At 39.5% G+C, this 20,939-nt stretch overlaps 2 protein-coding genes across 2 annotated transcripts; both read left to right on the forward strand.

Annotated features, from left to right (window-relative positions):
- Positions 1-5,453: 5,453 nt before the first annotated feature.
- LOC133812818 (probable receptor-like protein kinase At2g23200) lies at positions 5,454-8,400 on the forward strand. Its single transcript, XM_062246634.1, has one exon. It carries the CDS (start codon positions 5,714-5,716, stop codon positions 8,204-8,206), a length of 2,493 nt encoding a protein of 830 aa, XP_062102618.1. The 5' UTR covers positions 5,454-5,713; the 3' UTR covers positions 8,207-8,400.
- Positions 8,401-8,522: 122 nt separating this feature from the next.
- Positions 8,523-12,241, forward strand: LOC133812819 (uncharacterized). Its single transcript, XM_062246635.1, has 3 exons — positions 8,523-10,299; positions 10,379-11,188; positions 11,719-12,241. Exons 1-2 carry the CDS (start codon positions 9,970-9,972, stop codon positions 11,144-11,146), a joined length of 1,098 nt encoding a protein of 365 aa, XP_062102619.1. The 5' UTR covers positions 8,523-9,969; the 3' UTR covers positions 11,147-11,188; positions 11,719-12,241.
- Positions 12,242-20,939: the final 8,698 nt, after the last annotated feature.

Consider the following 20,939-nt stretch of genomic DNA (forward strand, 5'->3'; position numbering starts at 1 on the left):
CCTTTAGTTGGCTGTAGAAGCTTGTGGAATAAACAAGGCTTCCTTTTTCCTTCCCGTACACCACTCTTCTCCATATTCTTCTTTGGTGTTCTTGAGCTCAAGTGGGGTATTAAGCTAGGAAATTCAAGGGTTGAGGTTGTAGACTTGGTTCATCCATTGAAAAGGACTTGAATTCCATTTGAGGTAAGAATTCATCCATGAAAAACAAGCCATACTTTGTTTTTCTTGATAGTTTTCAGCTTATAGTTTTGGTGTGGATAGTTGGAATCAATGGGAGTTTTTGTGTAAGATTGATTGGGTTTCGATGAGGGTATGAGGTAGATGAAGTTTAGGGGTTGAATTGGGTGTTTTAGTAAGGTTTTGGATTGGTTTGGTTTCAAGAGAAATCGCAAGGAAGAATAACCAGAAAGTTTCTGGTCTGTAATTAGCGCAGCAGCGCTAGGCAGGACAGAGAGCTGGGCTCTCTGACTTGGAAATAGGGCTGCAGCGCCATTTTATAGGGTTGCATCGCTGGTCCATTTTTCAGCAAACCTATTTTAGGGCTCGGAATGATCCTTAAGGCTCGGGGTTCGGTTCCTTTGCCCCGTTTGAGTATATTAAGATTTCCGAGAGTGAGGGATTGATCCCGGGAGTGTGGTTTTAGATTGTGAACCATTTATTAATGGATTATAATTGGTTATGATTAGGTAACCGCTAAGGAAATCTAAAGGTTGATCGTTCTTAAGGGTCGTTCTTATATTACTTCTCGCTCGAACCTGAGGTAAGAAAACAGTGTATGAATACAGTTGCACCATGTATAAGTATATGACATGCATGGTTTGTTATTAAAGCATGTTGGTTGATATATGTGGACATGGATTGCATATTAAATGCTAGTGAACGCTGATTACCTATCTATGGCACTGACTAGTCAGGGACCGACTCTAAAGTCGATGAACACGCATTGAATGGCTCTATGGCATTAATGCGGGACCGACCCTAAGGTCGAAGAACTTATAAGCGCTTGCCTGGTCTAAGACCAGATGTTCATAGCCAAGGTATATGACCCCGGTGACCGTTTGTCACATGGCTAGGGGACGCTGTCCATAGTTACGACTCTAGAGTCGGGAGGAAGGTTATGTTAGTGACCAATCACCATGCACCTGTCCTGATCAAACTTATGAAAGAACCACTATCGGCTAAGCCCTGGTGACCCTATCGTCACATGGCCAGGAGGGAGCTATACCCATTATTGTGACTTTTGGCTATTGTCACCTATCTGCTTGGACTGCTGGTCCTGAACAATTATTATGATTATTATTGATATTATATCATGTTTTATTGTGTTTTCTTGCTGGGCCTTGGCTCATGGGTGCTATGTGGTGCAGGTAAAGGGAAAGAGAAGCTCGCCCAACCCTGAGTGGAGAGCTTGGGCGATGTTGTGTACATATTGGGCCGCTTGACCACCACGGTCAGGGAGTTCTCAGAGGGACTAGGGGTTTACCCTATTTTTACCGCTTAGGCCGGCGGGGACTGTAAATTTGAAACAGTAGCAACTCTTTTGTACTATGAACAGCTTGTAAACATTTTGAAAGGCTCATGAGCAGTTTATTTACTTAACAAAATGTATCCTTTCTTTTTACTGGTTTTCACCTTAACCTAATAATAACACTTAGATCACGTTTTTAACCAAAGGACTCGGGTAGCGAGTCAAATTTCCGGTTCACTGTTCACCGTAACTGTTCTGGGGTAGACAGGGCGTTACATTCACAAACAAGGAAGCATAGACAAGTTGAAGACCTGTGCATTACCTTTCTGTGAAGCATGTGTATTTGGAAAGCAGCATAAAATTAAATTCACTGCAGCAAAGCACAATACCAAAGGAGTCTTGGAGTACATTCACCCGGATTTATGGGGGCCTAGCAAAATACTAACACACTCAGGTAAACATTACTTTCTATCTATAGTAGATGATTATTCTAGATGTGCTTGGGTATATTTACTTAGGACTAAAGATGAATGTCTAGAAAAATTTAAACTATGGAAAAATCAGGTGGAAAATCAAACAAACTCTAGAATTAAGACTCTTAGAACCGATAATGGCTTAGAATTTATAAACCATGAGTTTGACATATTGTGCAATGAGTATGGTATCACTAGACATAGGACAGTAGTTAGTACTCCAGAACAGAATGGAGTTGCCGAGAGGATGAATCGTACTCTACTGAATAAGGTTAGGTGTATGCTAGTAAGTTCAGGGTTGTCTAAATCTTATTGGGGAGAAGCACTTGCTACTGCTTGCTATTTGATAAATAGGAGTCCTAATAGATCTATAGATTTGAAAATTCCATATGAAATGAGGTATAGAAAAGCCCCAAGCTTGAAACATTTGAGAGTTTTTGGTTGTGCAGCATATGCACACCAGTCCAATGATAAACTAGGCACTAGATCTGTCAAGGGAATTTTTCTTGGTTACCCTATAGGAACTAAAGGTTATAGACTTTGTGTTAATCAAAATGGTAAGCCTAAAATTATAATTTCAAGAAATGTTATCTTTAATGAGCATGATTTTCCTCACTTGAAAGCCGAGATTGGTAGTGTTTCAAATGATGCAGGTGGAACAAGTAAAAGGAACATGGCTGAGTTGGAAGTCAAGCTGAGAAACTTTGAAGGAAATACTTAAGCTACTACTGATATGAATGACCAAAGTGAATCTGAAACTGAGCTAGATGCAACAGAACAACAACCTGATCTATCTGGGTATCAACTGGCAAGAGATCGAGAGAGAAGAGTTATACAACCTCCAGCAAGATATGCTGAAGCTGACTTGGTGGCTTATGCACTTGCATCAGTGCAGCAAACTGACACACCAGAACCCAACAGTGTTGAAGAGGCTCTTTCAGGGAAGAACAAGGCTGAATGGAGTCAAGCAATGAAGGAAGAAATGGATTCATTGAGCAAAAACAGAACATGGGATTTAGTTGCAAAACCAAAAGGTTAGAAAGTGATTTCATGTAATTGGATTTTCAAGGTGAAGGAAGGTCTGAGTATAGATGAGCCTTTGAGGTTCAAAGCAAGGCTTGTCGCAAAGGGGTTTACACAAGTGGAAGGAATCGATTACAATGAAGTTTTCTCACCTGTAGTAAAGTATAAGATTATAAGATTGATGCTTTCTCTTGCAGCACAACAAAATTTAAAAGTAAAGCAGCTTGATGTCAAGACTGCCTTCTTAAATGGTTTTATAGAGGAGGACATTTATATGCATCAACCACCTGATTTTCAGGTGGAATCAAGCAACAAAGAGATGGTGTGCAAGCTTAGAAGGTCATTGTATGGGCTTAAACAGTCACCACGACAATGGAATAAGAGATTCGACACCTATGTTCAAGACATTGGATTTGTTAAATCAAAGTTTGATCATTGCCTTTACTACAAAAAAACTTGAGCAATCTACATCATTTTTTCTCTTACTATATGTAGATGATATGCTCAATATGGGGAAGGACAAAACAGTGATAAAAGGCATCAAAGACAAGTTGAAAGATGAATTTGAAATGAAGGAGCTCGATCAAGTCCAAAAGATACTTGGGATAGAAGTGACAAGGAACAGAAAAGATGGGATTCTAAATCTTAAACAAGCAAGTTATATTCAGAGGGTACTTCAGAGATTCAACATGCAGGATTCAAAGAGTGTTTCAGTACCTCTAGGAGGACAATTTGTACTTTCAAAAGATCAAAGTCCAAAGACTATCGAGGAGACAAAGGAAATGGCAAAAGTCCCTTATGCTATGGCGCTAGGGTGTTTAATGTACATCATGGTTAGCACTAGACCAGACATAGCACATGCTCTAAGCATTCTTAGCAGGTTTATGTCCAACCCCGGATTAGAGCATTGGAATGCTCTTAAGTGGCTACTTAGATATCTAAAGGGAACTACAGAGATGGGACTGAGATACAAGAAGATGAATCAGAAAGTTACACTTGAAGGTTTTGTAGATGCAGACTATGCAGCAAGCAAGGATACAAGGAGGTCAACTACTTCATATGTATTCACAACAAATGGAGATTGCATATGTTGGAAGTCCCAGCTACAGTCAGTGGTGTCACTATCAACAACTGAAGCTGAGTTCATGGCCACCACCGAAGCATTCAAAGAGGCAATATGGTTACAAGGACTGCTACAAGAGCTGAAGATGATGAAAGGTAAAGCTAAGATATACTCATATAGTCAATCTTCAATTCACCTCTGTAAAAATCCAGTATACCACGAAAAGAGCAAACACATTGGCATTCGTTTGTTTTGGATAAGAGAAAAGATAGAGGATGATGTGATATCTTTGGACAAGATTGGTACTGAGGATAATCCAGCTGATATAGGAACTAAGGTGCTACCTGTGAACAAGTTTAAGCATTGCTTAAACTTGCTCAACCTTGGTAACTAATGCTGGAACTCTAGGATCACTATCTCTACAAGTGGAATTCTATTTAGGTTGTGATTTGAAGAGTCTAGGTGGAATTTGTGGGAGTAGTTTCTCCAAATCCCAACTAATTCTGTTAATGAGTTGTTTGGTTCTCAACTATCATAACAACCTCATTAGCTTTCAGTCCTTGGTCTATAAAAGGACTTGTGGGATTCACTTGTTGAAAGACACAAAACACAAAAATAGATAAGAGAAAAACAAAGAGAGAAGAACACATTGAAGAGCACTACACAGATGAAACAACAGAAAAGCCAGATTAGACGAGAGAGCTCAAGTGTGGAAATCAAGATTGAGTATTGAGAAGGTTGTGAGAGCTGGGTTTGGGGAACTGTAATGAGAAGCACAACTGTTGGGAAAGTGCTTGCTCATGGATTGAGAGGAAAACACCTGTGTGATTGAGTGTTTAGAGAGTTTGATCCAAGATTGTTCCAAGAAGCTCCATTGAAGTCTTGTACTCATTTCGTTGATTGAATAAAGAAGAGATAGTGGTTCCTAAAACTAGATTAGGTTCAAGATCACAATGATCTTGTTCTAAACCAGTATATATACTTGTGTTGATTTATGCTTTCATATTTTTCGTTTTCTAATTGTTTGATAATTAGTCTTACTGATTTGTATTTTTAGATTTATCTTTAGTTTACCGAGATTTATCTGAAGTTCTTGAAGTGAGAAATTTATCCTCGTTTCCAACATACACGTATATATGTACAACTGTTATATAAACCTTCTTTCAAGTTATTATGACTTGCAATTTTAAATACATCATAGAGCAGAAAGACTACAAAAGAAAAGTGAAACCAATTGTGAAGCAATACTAAAGCTTTCAATGAAACCAATTGTGAAGCGATACTAAAGCTTTCAATTAAGCTAGTTGCATAACCTGTCCCACCAGATTAAGTACCAGTCCCTTTCAATCGGAGTCATCTTTACTATCCAAGCTTTTGCCAATATCAAACGCTCAAAGAAGTATTTTAAAAAACCAATATTGACCTCTGGTTCACGTGTCTGATCTATAAATAAAAAGGGGTACTTGAGTCAATAGCATACGTAATAGTAGGATAGCATCCTTTCTTTGTTTCTTTGATTTTTCTCGGTTGAATATTCTTCTAATTGTATAGATGAAAAGTCAACAACTGAGTCTACTCTGTGTGTATGTATGGTCCTTCTTCAACTACAAGCTCTACCATTATCAAATGAGAGTGATACTTGTGCCTTAAACTATTGAGAGAGTAGTAGTAGTAATAGTAGTAATCATGGAAAAATCTCAGAGCCACAGAATCCATATCCCAGTATATCCTCTACTTCTTTTCCTTGTTCATTTCTCAACCCTTCTTCACTTGATCTCTTCAGATTATGTTGTTCCAGATAAATTCTTCATCAATTGCGGGTCAAATGAAGGTGTTAACGACAACGGCCGAAACTTCATCGGAGATGCAAACTCTGGTTCTTTCTCTACTCCAAAGTCAAGCAAGACTGTCAAACCCACCAACCAGTTGGGGAACACATCAGCCCTGTACCAAACAGCAAGAACTATCCAAGAAGAATCTTCATACGGGTTCGAATTTGATAATGTTAAAACCACTTACCTGGTACGCCTCCATTTCTTTGCCTTCGCATCCCAACCTAATCTCTCTACAGCAGTTTTTGATGTTTCAGCTTCTGGGTTTTTGCTCTTGCATAATTTCACTGCCGAAAACAGTACAAACTTGCCATCGATAAAGGAATTTTTTCTCACCACCCAGACCAAGAAGCTCCGAATAAATTTTACACCTAAAGAATCATCTTTTGCCTTTGTAAATGCCATAGAAGTTTTCCCTGCCCCTCCTCTGAATTTCAGCCTCGATCGAGCTCACAAAGTTGGTGATCATTACAAAATACCATCCTCTTCATCTTTGCAAACAGTTTACAGAATCAATGTTGGAGGAGATGAAATTGCATCAGGTAGCGACACAATATGGAGAAACTGGAAAACTGATGATGTTTATCTCCAAACTAAGAACACTGCAATGAATAGCCAGTTTTACTCCAACAAGCCTTATTACCAGTTACCAGATAGTATGTATGCTGCTCCGGATTTGGTCTACCAGACTTCAAAAGAAATGAATCCCAGCGCAAGCAGAGGATCAAAAATAACTTGGAGTTTTGATGTAAACAAGACTGCTGGACACTTTGTAAGAGTACACTTCTGTGACATAATTAGTGTTTCGCTCAATGTTCTTGTGTTCAAACTTTATATAAATGGCAACTTCAGCGTGGAGATCAATTCAATGGACTATGTCACCCAGCTAGCTGCCCCTTTTACCATTGATTTTGTGGTTCATTCTTCCGATTCTGGAGTCATGAACATCGGCATAGGCCTTTCAAATTCAAGTTCAGAGCCAAATGCCTTTCTAAATGGACTGGAAATATTAGAGATAATGGATGGAACGGCTCCAGTTCCCATAGAGCATGAGCCAAGTAAGATAAGCATTCCTACAATAGTTGGTTCAGCTCTGGGAGGATTAGCTCTTGTTTTGGTTTTGATGATGGGATTCTTCGTATGTTACAAACGTAGAAAACCGAAAACAGTCGAAAATTCAAGCTGGGGTCATGTCCCTACATATGGAGGAGGGAGCTCTCACAGCAGGGTGACAGAGCTGACCATCAACGGCTCTCCTGTTCCGAATCTAATTCTGGGGTTGAAGATTTCTTTTGCTGAACTCCAGTTAGCAACAAAGAACTTCAACTCCAAACTTGTAGTTGGTAGAGGTGGATTCGGACAGGTTTACAAGGGAACCCTTTTAAACGGTACAAAAGTAGCTGTGAAGAGAAGCGCGCCTGGTTCAGGTCAAGGCTTCTCTGAGTTCCAAACGGAGATAATGGTTCTTTCCAAAATCCGCCATCGCCATCTCGTCTCCTTAATTGGGTACTGCGACGAAAGTTCAGAGATGATATTGGTATACGAATTCATGGAGAAAGGAACCTTAAGGGACCACCTTCATGATCCGAAACTTCCTCGTTTAACATGGAAGCAGAGACTTGAAATTTGTATAGGCGCAGCCAGTGGTCTCAACTATCTCCACAAAGGCTCATCTGGGGGAATTATCCATAGAGATGTCAAGTCCACCAACATCTTGCTCGATGAAAATCATGTTGCTAAAGTGGCTGACTTCGGACTCTCCAAATCTAGTCCTCTCGAAGATACCCATGTGAGCACAAACGTCAAAGGCACTCTGGGTTATCTAGATCCGGAATACTTCAGGTCCCAACAACTGACAGAAAAATCAGATGTTTACTCATTTGGGGTTGTTCTTCTGGAGGTTCTAAGCGCGAGACCCGCCATTGACACACAGCTACCAAGAGAGCAAATGAACTTAGCTGATTGGGCAATGAAATGCAAGAAGAAAGGGGTGATCGAAGAGATTTTGGATCCTTCTATAAAGTATAATATCAATCTCAACTCACTGAGAAAGTTTAGCGAAACGGCTGAGAAGTGTCTGCAGGAAGACGGGTCTAGCAGGCCTGCCATGAGCGACGTGATATGGGACCTTGAGTACGCATTGCAGCTGCAACAAACGTCAGGACTCAGAGAACCTCAAGAGGACAGTACAACCACAGCTTCGGCGTTCGTGTTACCGGATGCCCGGAGGCTTCCATCGATCGGGTCCAACTATGAAAGAGATGATACGATTGCCATGAGCGCCGATTTCTCAAGCTTGACAGCTGGTGAAGTGTTTTCCCAGTTGAAAATGGACGACGCTAGATAAGTCTTGTTCAGTTTCCGAGTCCCCTTGGTTTCATCTGTTTTCTCCTCATTTTTCTTCTAATATCGAACTGAAACGCATAAAAGTCCTTTCCTAAAGCTCTCGCTGTAATTCTAATACTATGTACATTTCTTGTGTGATGAAAAAAAAATTTTAATTTAATATATTAAAATTAATGCCCAAGGCAATTTTACCTATGTCAATTTTATAGCATAAACTTTTTTTTATTTAAAGGAAAACATTTTGATTCCAATTATGATGATAATAAGTACTTGTGTAATTTTGGAAAAATTTTGAGGAATTTGGAAGGGAAATTTGACTTTTTATGCTTAATGGTGTGGTGTAATTCAAAATAATAGTAGGCATTTTTATCATTACAAAATAATGTCAAAAGTTTTGCTAGTACCCAAAATGCCCCTGTTACAATTCCCCCCAATCCCCCTTTTGATTCTCCCTCTCTCTCAAACTCTCCCCCGACTGTTCAACTAACCAGAACCCAAACCCGTCGCAGCCCCCGTCGAAACCCCGCCCTGTTGCCCGTCGTCTCGCCTCTCGCCGTCCGTCCGTCAAAACCCATAGCCTCTCGCCGTCCGTCTGTCATCCAAAACTCACGGTTCGAGTTTCTCCATACCCAAAACAAAGGTAAGCTTATTACATTGAATTTGTGTTTGTAGTGTTATATTTTAGGATTGTTTGTGTGTTTGTGTCTGGTTTTCGGTTTGAATCTAGTTTGTTTTGGGTATGGATTAGTGTGGCTATGGTGAGAGTGAAGTCTGGGATTTTTGTGGGTCTGGTAAGGTTGCTCGATTGTGGTTCGATGCATGCTCGATAGGGGTTTGATAGGTTAAGCCGTTAAGGGTTCCAAGTTTAGGTTCGATGCTCGATGGGGGTTCGATGCATGCTTGATGGGTTGGGTATTTGTTGGGTTCGATGGTTGTCGATGTTGGTTCGATAGGGTAAGCCTTAGGGGTTCTTCGATGGGGTAGGCCCATTATGGGTTCTAGGTTTAAACCTAAGAAATTAGATGCATGCTCGATGGGGGCTCGATGGATTAGGTCTTATGTTGGGTTCGATGGTGGTTCGATGCATGCTCTAGGGGTTCGATAGGGGTTTCGATGGGTACTCGATAGAGGTTCGATGGGTGTTCGATATGGGTTCGATGGTTGCATGTATGTTTATTTATGGATTTTTCACGCGACTTTGTTTAACTGTATTATTTTTATCTTTATTTTTTGCAGATGCTGAAGTTTCTTTTACCCTTGACAGATCACTTTCCTGGACGAGTCATGTATAGGGGCAATGGTTACTTTAAAACAATCAAGGACAAGTTTGAGGATCTCGGGTTGATAGAAAAGGTGAAGGAATCCCCTTTCAAACAATTTTTCATGGCTGAGAAGTTAAACTTCTCTGCATCTCTCATACATCAATTAATGTTGCGCAAGATCCAGTGCATCAAAGAGGATGAGTTGCATTTACATTTGGGATCTAGAACCTGTAGATTTGGTAGAGGCGAGTTTGCTTTGGTTACGGGGTTGAACTTCAGTTCCGGGCCATCTGAGACTGATTTGAAGAAACACTTGACTAGTGACCGCTTAATCAAGGAGTACTTTAATGATGAAGAAACAGTGAAGATAATACATTTGGAGGGTGCTTTAAAAAACTACACTGTAGTTGAAGATGCCTATAAGTTGGGCCTATGTTTCTTTGTTGAGGGGGTTTTACTTGCACGAGAGGGCAAGTTAAATGTCTGAATAGATTCGCTGAAGATGGTGGAGGACACTGAGTACTTCTTTACTTACTCATGGGGGAAGGTGTCTTTTAACAAGCTTATGGATTCATGTAAAAAAGACATGCATCATCAAAAGAGGAACTATGAGAAGAAGAAGGAAGTTAAGGGGAAACAGAAAGAAGCAAAATACAGTTTGTATGGTTATGTCCCTACATTGCAGTATTGGGCATACGAAGTCATCCAGCAGTTTGCACATGAGTATGGTATTAACCATGGAAACCAGTTTCCGAGGATGCTCAGTTGGTCGAGCAATAAGGAGCGTCCTATTTCGAAGGCCGACCTTGCACCGATGTTCAAGAAGACGAGTGTAAGTTATGCTATATTATGTCAAAATAGTGTATTCTTTGGTGGTTTCAAACTAACTTAATGCTTTGTATTTGATGCAGTTGATTGTGTTGTCCATGTTGAAGCTCAAGCCATCGAAGATAGATTATTATAGCGCTCTAACGGAGGGTGATGCTCCCTTGTATCCCGGGTTGGGCCAAGAAGAAGAGGTAGAAACTCCCACTGATTTTGAGAAGGTGGTGGAGATAGATGCTGAGGTTGCGAAGGCAGCTAATATTTTTGTTGATGGCCCTGATGATGAGGATACCCCAGTCCCCATCGGCCCCACACCCTCGGCCCCAGCCCCATCGGTACACCCCAGTCCTGATCAACCTGATTTACGGGAGGTGTTGGAGAGGTTGGAGCAAGTTGAGAGTCGTCAAGATACCATCCTAAAGAATCAGGCGGTCATCATGGATGCTGTCAATAAGATCTTGACATTCATACAAGATCTTCCAAATGATTCTGATTCCGACTCACTTGACCTCCCAGATGATTTTCTCTCACATGACATAGGCACTCCTCCCCCGATAGTACTCACAGCAAATCCTGAGACCCCAGGTGTTGCTATTTTAGAACCTGGGGATGTTGTTGGTGTAGAGTTTGAATTGGCCAAGAGGAAAAGACGCAAACCTAAGAAATTTGAAGACTACACCGACCCAACCAGAAAGAAAACTCGTTTGGATGCGATTGATGACGTGCCATTAGTCCTCGTCCCTCTAAAGAAGCCACTTGCTACACAGTACAGGACGGTCGGCAAGTGGTTTCTTGGAGATATTCTGAACAAGACGAAGAGGGATGTCCAAACTGGTGTGTATGGTTCGAGTTAGTTTCTGACGATGAAGACACCACAGTTTTGGATCGATGATGGGGTAAGTAATTTTATTAATATCTGTTATCTGGTATAAACAGTGGGTTCGATAGGGGTTCAATAGGCAGATGGTTTGGGTTCATGGGGTTCGATTGGGGTTCGATGGGGTTTGATAGGGGTTCAATAAGCAGATGGTTTAGGTTCACGGGGTTCGATAGGCAGGTGGTTTGGGTTCATGGGTTCGATAGGGGTTCGATGGGGGTTCGATAGGGGTTCGATGGGGGTTCATGGGGTTCGATGGGGTTCGATAGTGGCTCGATAGCAGGTGGTTTGGGTTCATGGGGTTCGAGTGGGGTTCGATGGGGTTCGATAGGTAGGTGGTTTGGGTTCATGGGGTTCGATAGGGGTTTCGATGGGGGTTCGATAGGGGTTTCAATAGTGGTTCGATGGGGGTTATATAGGCAGATGTTTTGGGTTCATGGGGTTTAATGGGGTTCGATAGGGGTTTCGATAGGGGTTTTGATGGGGTTCGATATGGTTTCGATAGGGGTTTCAATAGGCTGATTAATTGATTTCCTATCATTTTTGCAGCATATTGATGCGGCCAAGCATATGCTACGTAGGCGTCGACAGTTCTATCCCGGGGCGTATCGGCAAGATACTGTTGTGATGAATATTATGTTCTCACAAGTGGTACCGGCCCGTTATGATGCATATCAGAATGCCAAGGAAGGGGATAAGAAAAGGTTTTTGTGGGATTCAGATGTGATATCAATGATTACGGGAATTGACAATCAATTTCTAGCATCGTGGAAAGGAGTAGACACTGTATATTGGTGCCAGAACTACCTTCAAGCGCATTGGTTTGCAGTTGAAGCCTCCATTTCTACTTAGACTCTGAATGTTTATGATTCGGACGTGACAGTGATAAGTGATAAACAACTGCAATCGTTTATGAAGTCATGGTCTACTTTGTTCCCATCGTTGTTATTGCAGTCACAACTTTTCAAGGACAACCCTCTGTTGCGAAAATTAAGTTACGCAAGTATACGTAATCGCTTTTGTAGTTTATTCCGGTAAGACCGATATCGTTCCCACAGAGACTGATTTATCAATTACCAAATAATTAATTTTTAGTTTCTATTTGACTAATGAAACCTAGATTTGTGAATTTTTAAAACAAGAAAATAGAAATAAATAAAAACTGCATAAATCAAATAATAACAAAAACACAAGATTAAATTCACTGTAAAATAATTAGGAATCCTAATCTTCTCTACTATCCACTCTATTATTCTTTAATTTAATTGTTACTAAAATTCTTCTCACTGAAATGATAGGCATGCAAAAGTGTTAACTATTCGAATGAAGAAATAGAAAACTCGACCTAATGTGAATTCCCTATATTTCTATGGTCAATTCAAACAATAGGAAGCAATGAATACAGCCATAAATCACATAAACCAATTTGATACTTTTGTTCTAAATTGAAATCTATGTCTATTCAATTTTAGCATATTCAAATCTCACTTTTCAGATTTTGATTCAAATTCATAATTCATATGTAAAAGGTGATCAATCAATTACATAAACCATAAACACAAACTGAATAAATTTCAGATGAAGAAGAAATAGATAAATGCATTAAATCATAATAGAGTTTCAAGAGAGTCAATTAGAACTCCTAAACAGAAATTTAGTTCATGTTTATCATTAAGAAATCCATAAACATGAAATTAAGATAAACTAAAATTAAAAAGAAAATAAAATAAAAGAACTCTAGATGATCAATCCAAAGCCTCCTTAGCCTCCTCTCCCAGTCCAGATATCAAAAAGTGCCTCCTTCCCTCTCATTTATTGTCATTTAAACCTAATTAGTGTTTTGTTAAACATGAAATGACTAAAACACCCTTAATTAAAAATCTGCGTTTTTCTCTTTTTCAGACACATCCTGCGGTCGCAGGAATGCTCTAGAAATGTAAAACTCCTCTGAAGTTGCGGCTACAAGGCACACTTCCTGCGGTCGCAGGAAGTACTCCGAAACACATTTTCCACCACTTTTTGTCATTTTGTCGATTTTTCCACCATGTTTCCACACCTAAGTCACCTAAGCCCTTCGACACCTGAAAACATACAAAAACCAGCATAAAATAGAACAAAACAAAACTGTTATCCCCAAAAATTGGAGATCAATGACGTGGCAATAAAGGTGACAAGTGGCAGTGCATGGTCAGTAAAAGACAGATTAATAGTCAATAAATACATTGACTCCTCAGAGTTGTGATAAAGTGACCCGGTAGACTAGTGAAGAGTTTGGACTGCTTGAAAGATGTCATAACCAAGCCAAGTGCATCCTAGGAGATCCCAAGGGTGTGGTCCGAGGAGACCCCAAGGGGGTGGCCCTAGGAAAGCTAAGGAGAGTGCATCCTAGGAGATCCCAAGGATGTGGTCCGAGGAGAGCCCAAGGGACTTTGGTCCTAAGAGACCCCAAGAGAGTGGTCCTAGGAGACCCCAAGGATGCGGTCCGAGGAGAGCCCAGGGGACTTTGGTCCTAAGAGACCCCAAGAGAGTGATCCTAGGAGACTCCAAGGATGTGGTCCTAGGAGACCCCAAGAGAGTGGTCCTAGGAGAGCCCAAGAATTTGGTCTTTATGCATATGTCCAACCAGTGCATGGTTGTCCAAATAAAGAAATGGCATGCTAGAGAAGAGTGTCATGTTAGAGGAGAGAAATGCATGTCCAGCACTTGCATGTCCTACCAGCAAGTGTATGTCCGACCAGCATGTGTATGATCGACCAGAGTGGAGGTGAGGTGGATCAACTAGCTAGAGGAGGACTAAGTCAAGATTCCCAGAAACAGCTTCAACAAGATATGCGAGAATCTCTCATTCTTCCCACAAATGGGGGGTTTTGTTACATTTTGAATGTTTTTTGTAATTTAAATGTAATAAATATAATAAAATATCCCGATTCTAGGGGATATCAGATGTATGACCCTAAGCCTATAAATAGAGGGCTTATGGGATTAGAGAGGGGCTTCTGCTTCTTCGTTCTAGACTTTTGGGAAAATTTGGGTCTGAGTATTCTAGAGAAAGAAAATTTGGGTCTGAGTATTCTAGAGAGAGAAAGTGTTAGTATTTGAAAGGATTCTTGTATTCTTGTAATCTGTACTGAAGAAACTCAGTTGGCTCAGTCCATCTGATCTTGAGTACAGATTTATAATCACAACTCTAAGTGAATTAGGCTATTACCGACTGATCGGGGCTGAACCACTATAAAATCTTGTGTGTTATTTACTTTTCTTGATTAAACTGTATGTGTTATTTAAATTCTCTTGAAGGTTTGTCGTATTTGACATTCTCACGTCGTTGGCTAAAAACACAGTCAACAAAAACAAACACCTAATACTTTACCTTAAAAACACATAGATAAATGAGTCTAAAACTCATTTATCACCCTCGGTTGACGATTCCACCTGGAGCTAAAAGATGCAAAGAGTTCAATGTGCACCGCATGCCAGTTGATTCAGTACCCCAAACCAAAGTCAGGTAATCAAAAGTCTAGTTTTTATTCAAATTTTTTAAATTAAATTCTATGTTGATTTTGTTACTAATGCAATTTATGTTTTGGTTACAATGGAGATTGTGGTGTGTATGCCATCAAGCACATCGAACACTTATTGGGTAGGCTACCACTTGACACAATTTGCGATGACAACATGGAGTTGTTCAGAAACAAATGGACAGTTGACTTATGGTATCAGGATGTTAGACATTGAACATTCTCTTGTTGTTATATTTATTTGCTTAAAATCTAGATTATTAAGAAATTTTTTTGAGTCGAGCATCTTTTTATTAACGACAATTAACGACCAAAATTCATTAACGACAATAAAAAAAGAAAACGAAAAATAACCTTCAACTTTAAATAAAATACAACAAAAAATAAACTCAAAGCCGAGCTTTGCATGAGGACTTGTTGTGGCCACGACCACCACATCTACTGCACTTACGCATTGTAACTGGTTTTTCCCCGCCAGATGGCCAACAGTTTGTCCTTGGTCTTCCTAGCTTTGGCTTTTTTGGTCGACCAAATTGTTGTTTCTCTATGGATACACCAACTACCATATTCTTAATGTCATCTGGAAGTATCCAGTCATCCTCGTTCCCAGTTGGGTAAATGATTTCATTGTACGAATTCCTCCATGACTCAATGGTGTAAAACGGTGAACACAAAGAGTAAAGGTTCACTCCACGCTCTATAGCTGTTGCAGCTGCATGGGGACAAGGTGTGCCTATGAGCTGGAATACCCCACATGAGCATGATTTCGTCATCAAATTCACCTCAGCATCGCTGTCTGCACCAGTTACATGAAACTCGAATTGACCAAGGGCATAGACATTCATGAACCTTCCTTTGTCAGCATTGTTCGATACATCTGCCTCCATCAGGGTGGATAATTTGGTGGTAGTCTTCTCTGTCACACTACGTCGTTCAGAAAACCAAGATTGTAGTGTGAACCGAATGAATTCTAAAAAAATTGTAACTGGAAAGGTTCTTGCATCCTTGGTCTTGTTGTTGAAGCTTTTAGCGTAGTTGCTTGTCATTATATTGTATCGTTTTCCAGGAAAGAAAGGACGAGACCACTTATCGAAACCAATTCTCTCCAAATAGGCGCTATAGGAGGATCCATTCGCTTAATATTTTCAAAATGCTTTAGAAATTCGGTCTTCTTCCATGCATAGGCTGCTGCCCACATCTCACTGTGACAGTGATCAGTCTTAAACTTGGCTTTCACATTCATACTGATGTGATGGTAGCATACGCCGTGGTAGGCATCAGGAAAGACAACCTCTAGAGCATGAATAATACTAGCATGCCTATCTAACACGAAAGCCAAGTCATCAACGTCCCTAATGGCTTCCTTCAACTTCGTCATGAAATATTTTCACGAGTTGTGGTTCTCACTATCCACCAACCCGAATGCAATTGGATATAAATGACTATTCACATCCAAAGCAACGACACATAGCATGTGGCCACCGTACTTATTCTTCAAGAACGTGTCATCCACACATATCACAGGACGACAAAATCTGAATCCCCTCCTACAAACTCTAAGGGCAAAGTAGCAATATAGGAAACGATCATCTTCAGTGACAAAATCAGTAATTGTACCTGGATTTTTTTGCTGCAACATGTGCAAGTAGGATGGTAACTTGCAATACGAATCCTCATATGTCCCCCTAACATACGTAAGTGCCTTCTCTCTACATCTCCATGCCTTTTCATAACTCATATCAATACCAAAAATTTTCTTCATATCCTCATTTATGTTGTTTGCCATGTAACCGGTCCCATCAACTGCGTATCTGTTCTTTATGAGGTGTCCAACGACCCACGGTGCAGCTTGACGATGACCTTTTTGTCGCACTTCTAGTGAGCATGTGTGTACGCTCTTGTATACCGTGATCTCAAACATGGGGGACATTGGTAGTTTTTTTCCTCTCAGTCTCCAACAACAGTCAAGATCGTTGCATGTGATATACCACACGTAAGTACCAGACTTTTTCACCATATACTCAAAGTTATTCTTCATTGCAAATAGAGCAGCTTTGGTTTTTAAATCAATCTTGTCCTCAAAAGTCTTCCCAACATATATTTCTCCCACTGGTCCACCAGATGATGAGGAATGGGTTTTAGCAGATGCCTCAATATCTTCTTTTGTAAACATTGGGGCACTCCATCTGGTGTGATCTTCTCTTGATACAATTGTCTCCCTCCACCCAGTGTTATCTTCTGTCCTAGCAGGTTGAGTATTGCTTTGAGCAAGTGCTCGGCGTCCTTGAGTTGGGAGGTGTGCCTGTGCAAGAGGCAGCCCTGACTCTTCTTCTACTTGTTGGGCTTGGGAAATGTCTAACTCCTCATTTGAAACATCTGCACTATAATACGAGTCATCCTCGGAACCATCATCATTATCTTCAAAGCAATTACCAACTGGATCATCATTCACATAGGGATCGTACTCATATGCCTCAAGCACACCTGTGGAACCTCTTTGTGGTATATCAAGCTGAATAGTAGCCATCGGATCAGTAACTGGAACAAAAGTGCCCACCTCGCTAAGATGCTTGTAATTGCTACCTGCAGGAGATGGATCGACACTGGTCGTGTCTTTTTTGTTCACACTAGGAGAAGGATCTGATATGACATTCTTCTTAATTGGAGTCACACATAAGACTACCCGTTCTTTCAAGCTTATTCCTAAGAATACACGAACTTGACGATCATTCTTCAATTGAACTGGTGCAAATGGTTGGTCGCCGCATACGTATGGCACCTCGAGTTTCAATTCATACACCTCTCTATCCACTTGAAATGTCTCGTGCAATATGTCAAGTAGTTGCAAGTAAGTGACATCATTCTCTACTGGTATCACTTCACCTTCAGCATCCTTAAAATACCATTTCCTACCATGCATTTCCCAAACACCATTGTAAGAAACAAATACGTAAACAGTAGAACCTGAAATAAAAAAACACAAATACAATTAGCTGAAAAACAGATGGTAGGAAATGGTATCTTAACGATGCTGAAAAACATGACCATCGAGCCTCCCTCGAGTAGGCATCGAGCCTCCATCGAGCATGCACGAAATAGTGAGAATGCACATTACCATCGAGCTTGCATCCAATAGGTATCGAGTAACCATCGAGCACAACATGCAACGTAAAAAATGATGTGCCATCGAGCTTACATCGAGCATCCATCGAGCATGCATGAAATGGTGAGAATGCACATTGCCATCGAGTACCCATCGAGTAGGTATCGAGTAACCATCGAGCAGAACATGCAACCCTAAAATTGATGTGCCATCGAGCCTGCATCGAGCATCCATCGAGCATGCATGAAATAGTGAGAATGCACATTACCATCGAGTAGGTATCGAGTAACCATCGAGCAGAACATGTATAACGTCCCTAAGGTAGGGTACGTCTGCCACATACTCGTAATTCTAGAGTTTACGAGTATGTTAGGCACTTGACCAAAAGAATTAAATAAAATGATACGAAGAAATACAGAAAAAATTAAAACTTTTATATAAACTTATTGGTAGAAATTATTACACGTATGAATACTTTAAATTTAAGGCAGCCATATGAAAACTCTAAACCATTATTGCATTGCTACTGAGTCCGTGCTCCACAAGTTGCTCAACAGCTAAAGCCACACCTGGAAAAATGTTGGAAAATAACATAATGAGCTAACGCTCAGTAAGCAAATCTCATGCATACACATACACATGAATGTCGTGAGTTTGTAGTGCACATATACTAATATGCTGACTTATATACTTATGCATTTCATTTATTGCTCAAGCACTTTCAAACTTTACTTTTATGCTCTTTCTTTTAGTTTCACATTTTTATGGGCCCAATATCACTTGTGCACACTGTTTGATTCAGCCAATGCCTGCAGGGCTTGTTACACATATCATGTAGAATCCCATGGGTTCTCCTCCGGCTAGCCATCATCTCAGCTAGGCTCATCATAACACTCATTTCATCGTTGCCATAGCTGCCATACTTATTACACATATGGAGGAGAAAGACGGAAACATGGCAAACATATCTGAATGGTCAACTCTGACCTAGCCCACACTAGTGGGCAGCCACTATAAGTCTTATAGACTTCCGTCTTCTTTACTGAACTTACTTGATTGCTTCATCAAAACAGTGGCACCCTTTTTAAACATCTTATTATCACTTTGCTTAAGCCTTGTGTCATTAAAATGTTCACTTCACATAAGACATTTCAATGCATTTCACAATTTTCCTCATATTTATATGCATGGTCTTATATCACATAATAATGTATCACATAACTGTACATGCCATGCATACATGCTGATGCTGAAATGTCAATGTTCATGTTCATGATTCATGTTTGATGGTATTCAATCAATGCATTGTATCACATCTCATATAACTCAAAACATCTTTAGTCATAATACATGAAGCTTTGGGTTGGTGGCGTTGTTATACCTTAACGTAGAGCTATGGCTCAGGTCTAAGGTTTCCAGCCTAAAAACTTAAACGCTTCATATATCATAACATATAACAAATCATGAACATAAAGTAATCCACATATCCATCAACATAAGAACACATACTTGCACATAATTCATATCATTCTTAACCAAGTAAGACATCTTTCACATATCACGGAATTCATCAATTACATATCACACAACACCCTTATGGTGTTCATATAACCATTCTTCACATACTTATCATATGCATCATCATCATACCATACTTAACTCATTAGATGTACACAATCAATGTAGTCATGCATCTTACACTTAAGCACAAAAATGTGAGATTTACTTACCTTAGGTCCTCAGCTTATTTTAAAATTGCTCGCCAAGAGTCAATCAATCAAATCCATACAAATCCTATTCAAGGCACATCATTTATTAAATTCTATCAAAATCGTAAATATACACTATTGATAGTGTATATTAATAATACCAGAAACTATATAAATGATAATAATAATTATTATCAACGTAATGCAAATAACTCTTCATATAAAACCATGCTTTAAACCTTGCTCATAAGATAATGTACTCTTATGATGATAATAATAATAATAATAATCCCAACAAAATAATAATTATCTTCTATAAATAAACTTATTTCGATATTAACAACAAAATACTTCAATAGCAATACGTATATGAATATATATATTCAAATAGTCATTTTATAAAAGAAATCATATTTTTAACATAAAGTTGTAATAATCAATATAGTGACAATAATATAAATATAAATATTTATATTATTATTAATTAGTCATAATATCAATTCCAGTGATATAATAAATATACTTTCTCCAAAAGTCACTGGTCTTACAAATATCAATAAGTGTAAGAAACTAATATTTGATATTATTTTAATATTCAAATATTAATATACAATAAAAATGGTTAAATAATAGGTTTACTATAAATCACACTTTTCATATATATATATATATGAATCTGTATTCTTGATTTACTTAACAAAACAATAACAATAATAATTAAAATTAATTAATCATAATAATTTCCATATTAATATAAAATCAATCAAATATGTATTTTTATACTTTATTTAATATCTAATATTTTCTAGAAAATTGGACAGCACAACGGCTATAAAGTGGACAAATCCCAAAATCAAAACCTGTATAAAAAAAAAAACATATAATCCTAGACAGCCAGTAAATTACAGAAAATATTCCATATATCAATAATATATAATTATATACTATAAATACACATAATAACAATTACTCTAATCAATCACAATTAAATCACAATATATAGGTTAAAGAAATTATACCAAAATGATCGGGTTCCACAACAAGTCAAACGATGATTTTCTGAAACTCAAAACGTACTTCGGAACCTCGAACACTAAGTTTCGACCGTCGGTCTATGGTGGATCGCGGTGGCTCGTGGTGGGCCCACCACCCAACTATGGTAGATGTAGGAACAAGTTATTGGGTTTTGAAGCCCACAACACGAGGAACACGATGGTGGTGACGGATCGGCGAACGGATGCCCGAGGTGGCCGAATCGCAACTTTGAAGTCGCGGGGTGGCCGAACTTAAATCGACCAGTTGAGGTGTTTAATCGGCGAGTGAGCTCTAGATTCCCGCATGGGTCGATAGTTCGGAGGCCTCTAAATCCAACGGTCCGGCGCGTGGCTAAAAGTGGTGGCCGGAAAGTACTCCTGCGTCGTCGGCAACAGTAGCACGCAG

The sequence above is a fragment of the Humulus lupulus genome, chromosome 1 (assembly GCF_963169125.1).
Source record: "Humulus lupulus chromosome 1, drHumLupu1.1, whole genome shotgun sequence".
Lineage (NCBI taxonomy): Eukaryota > Viridiplantae > Streptophyta > Magnoliopsida > Rosales > Cannabaceae > Humulus > Humulus lupulus.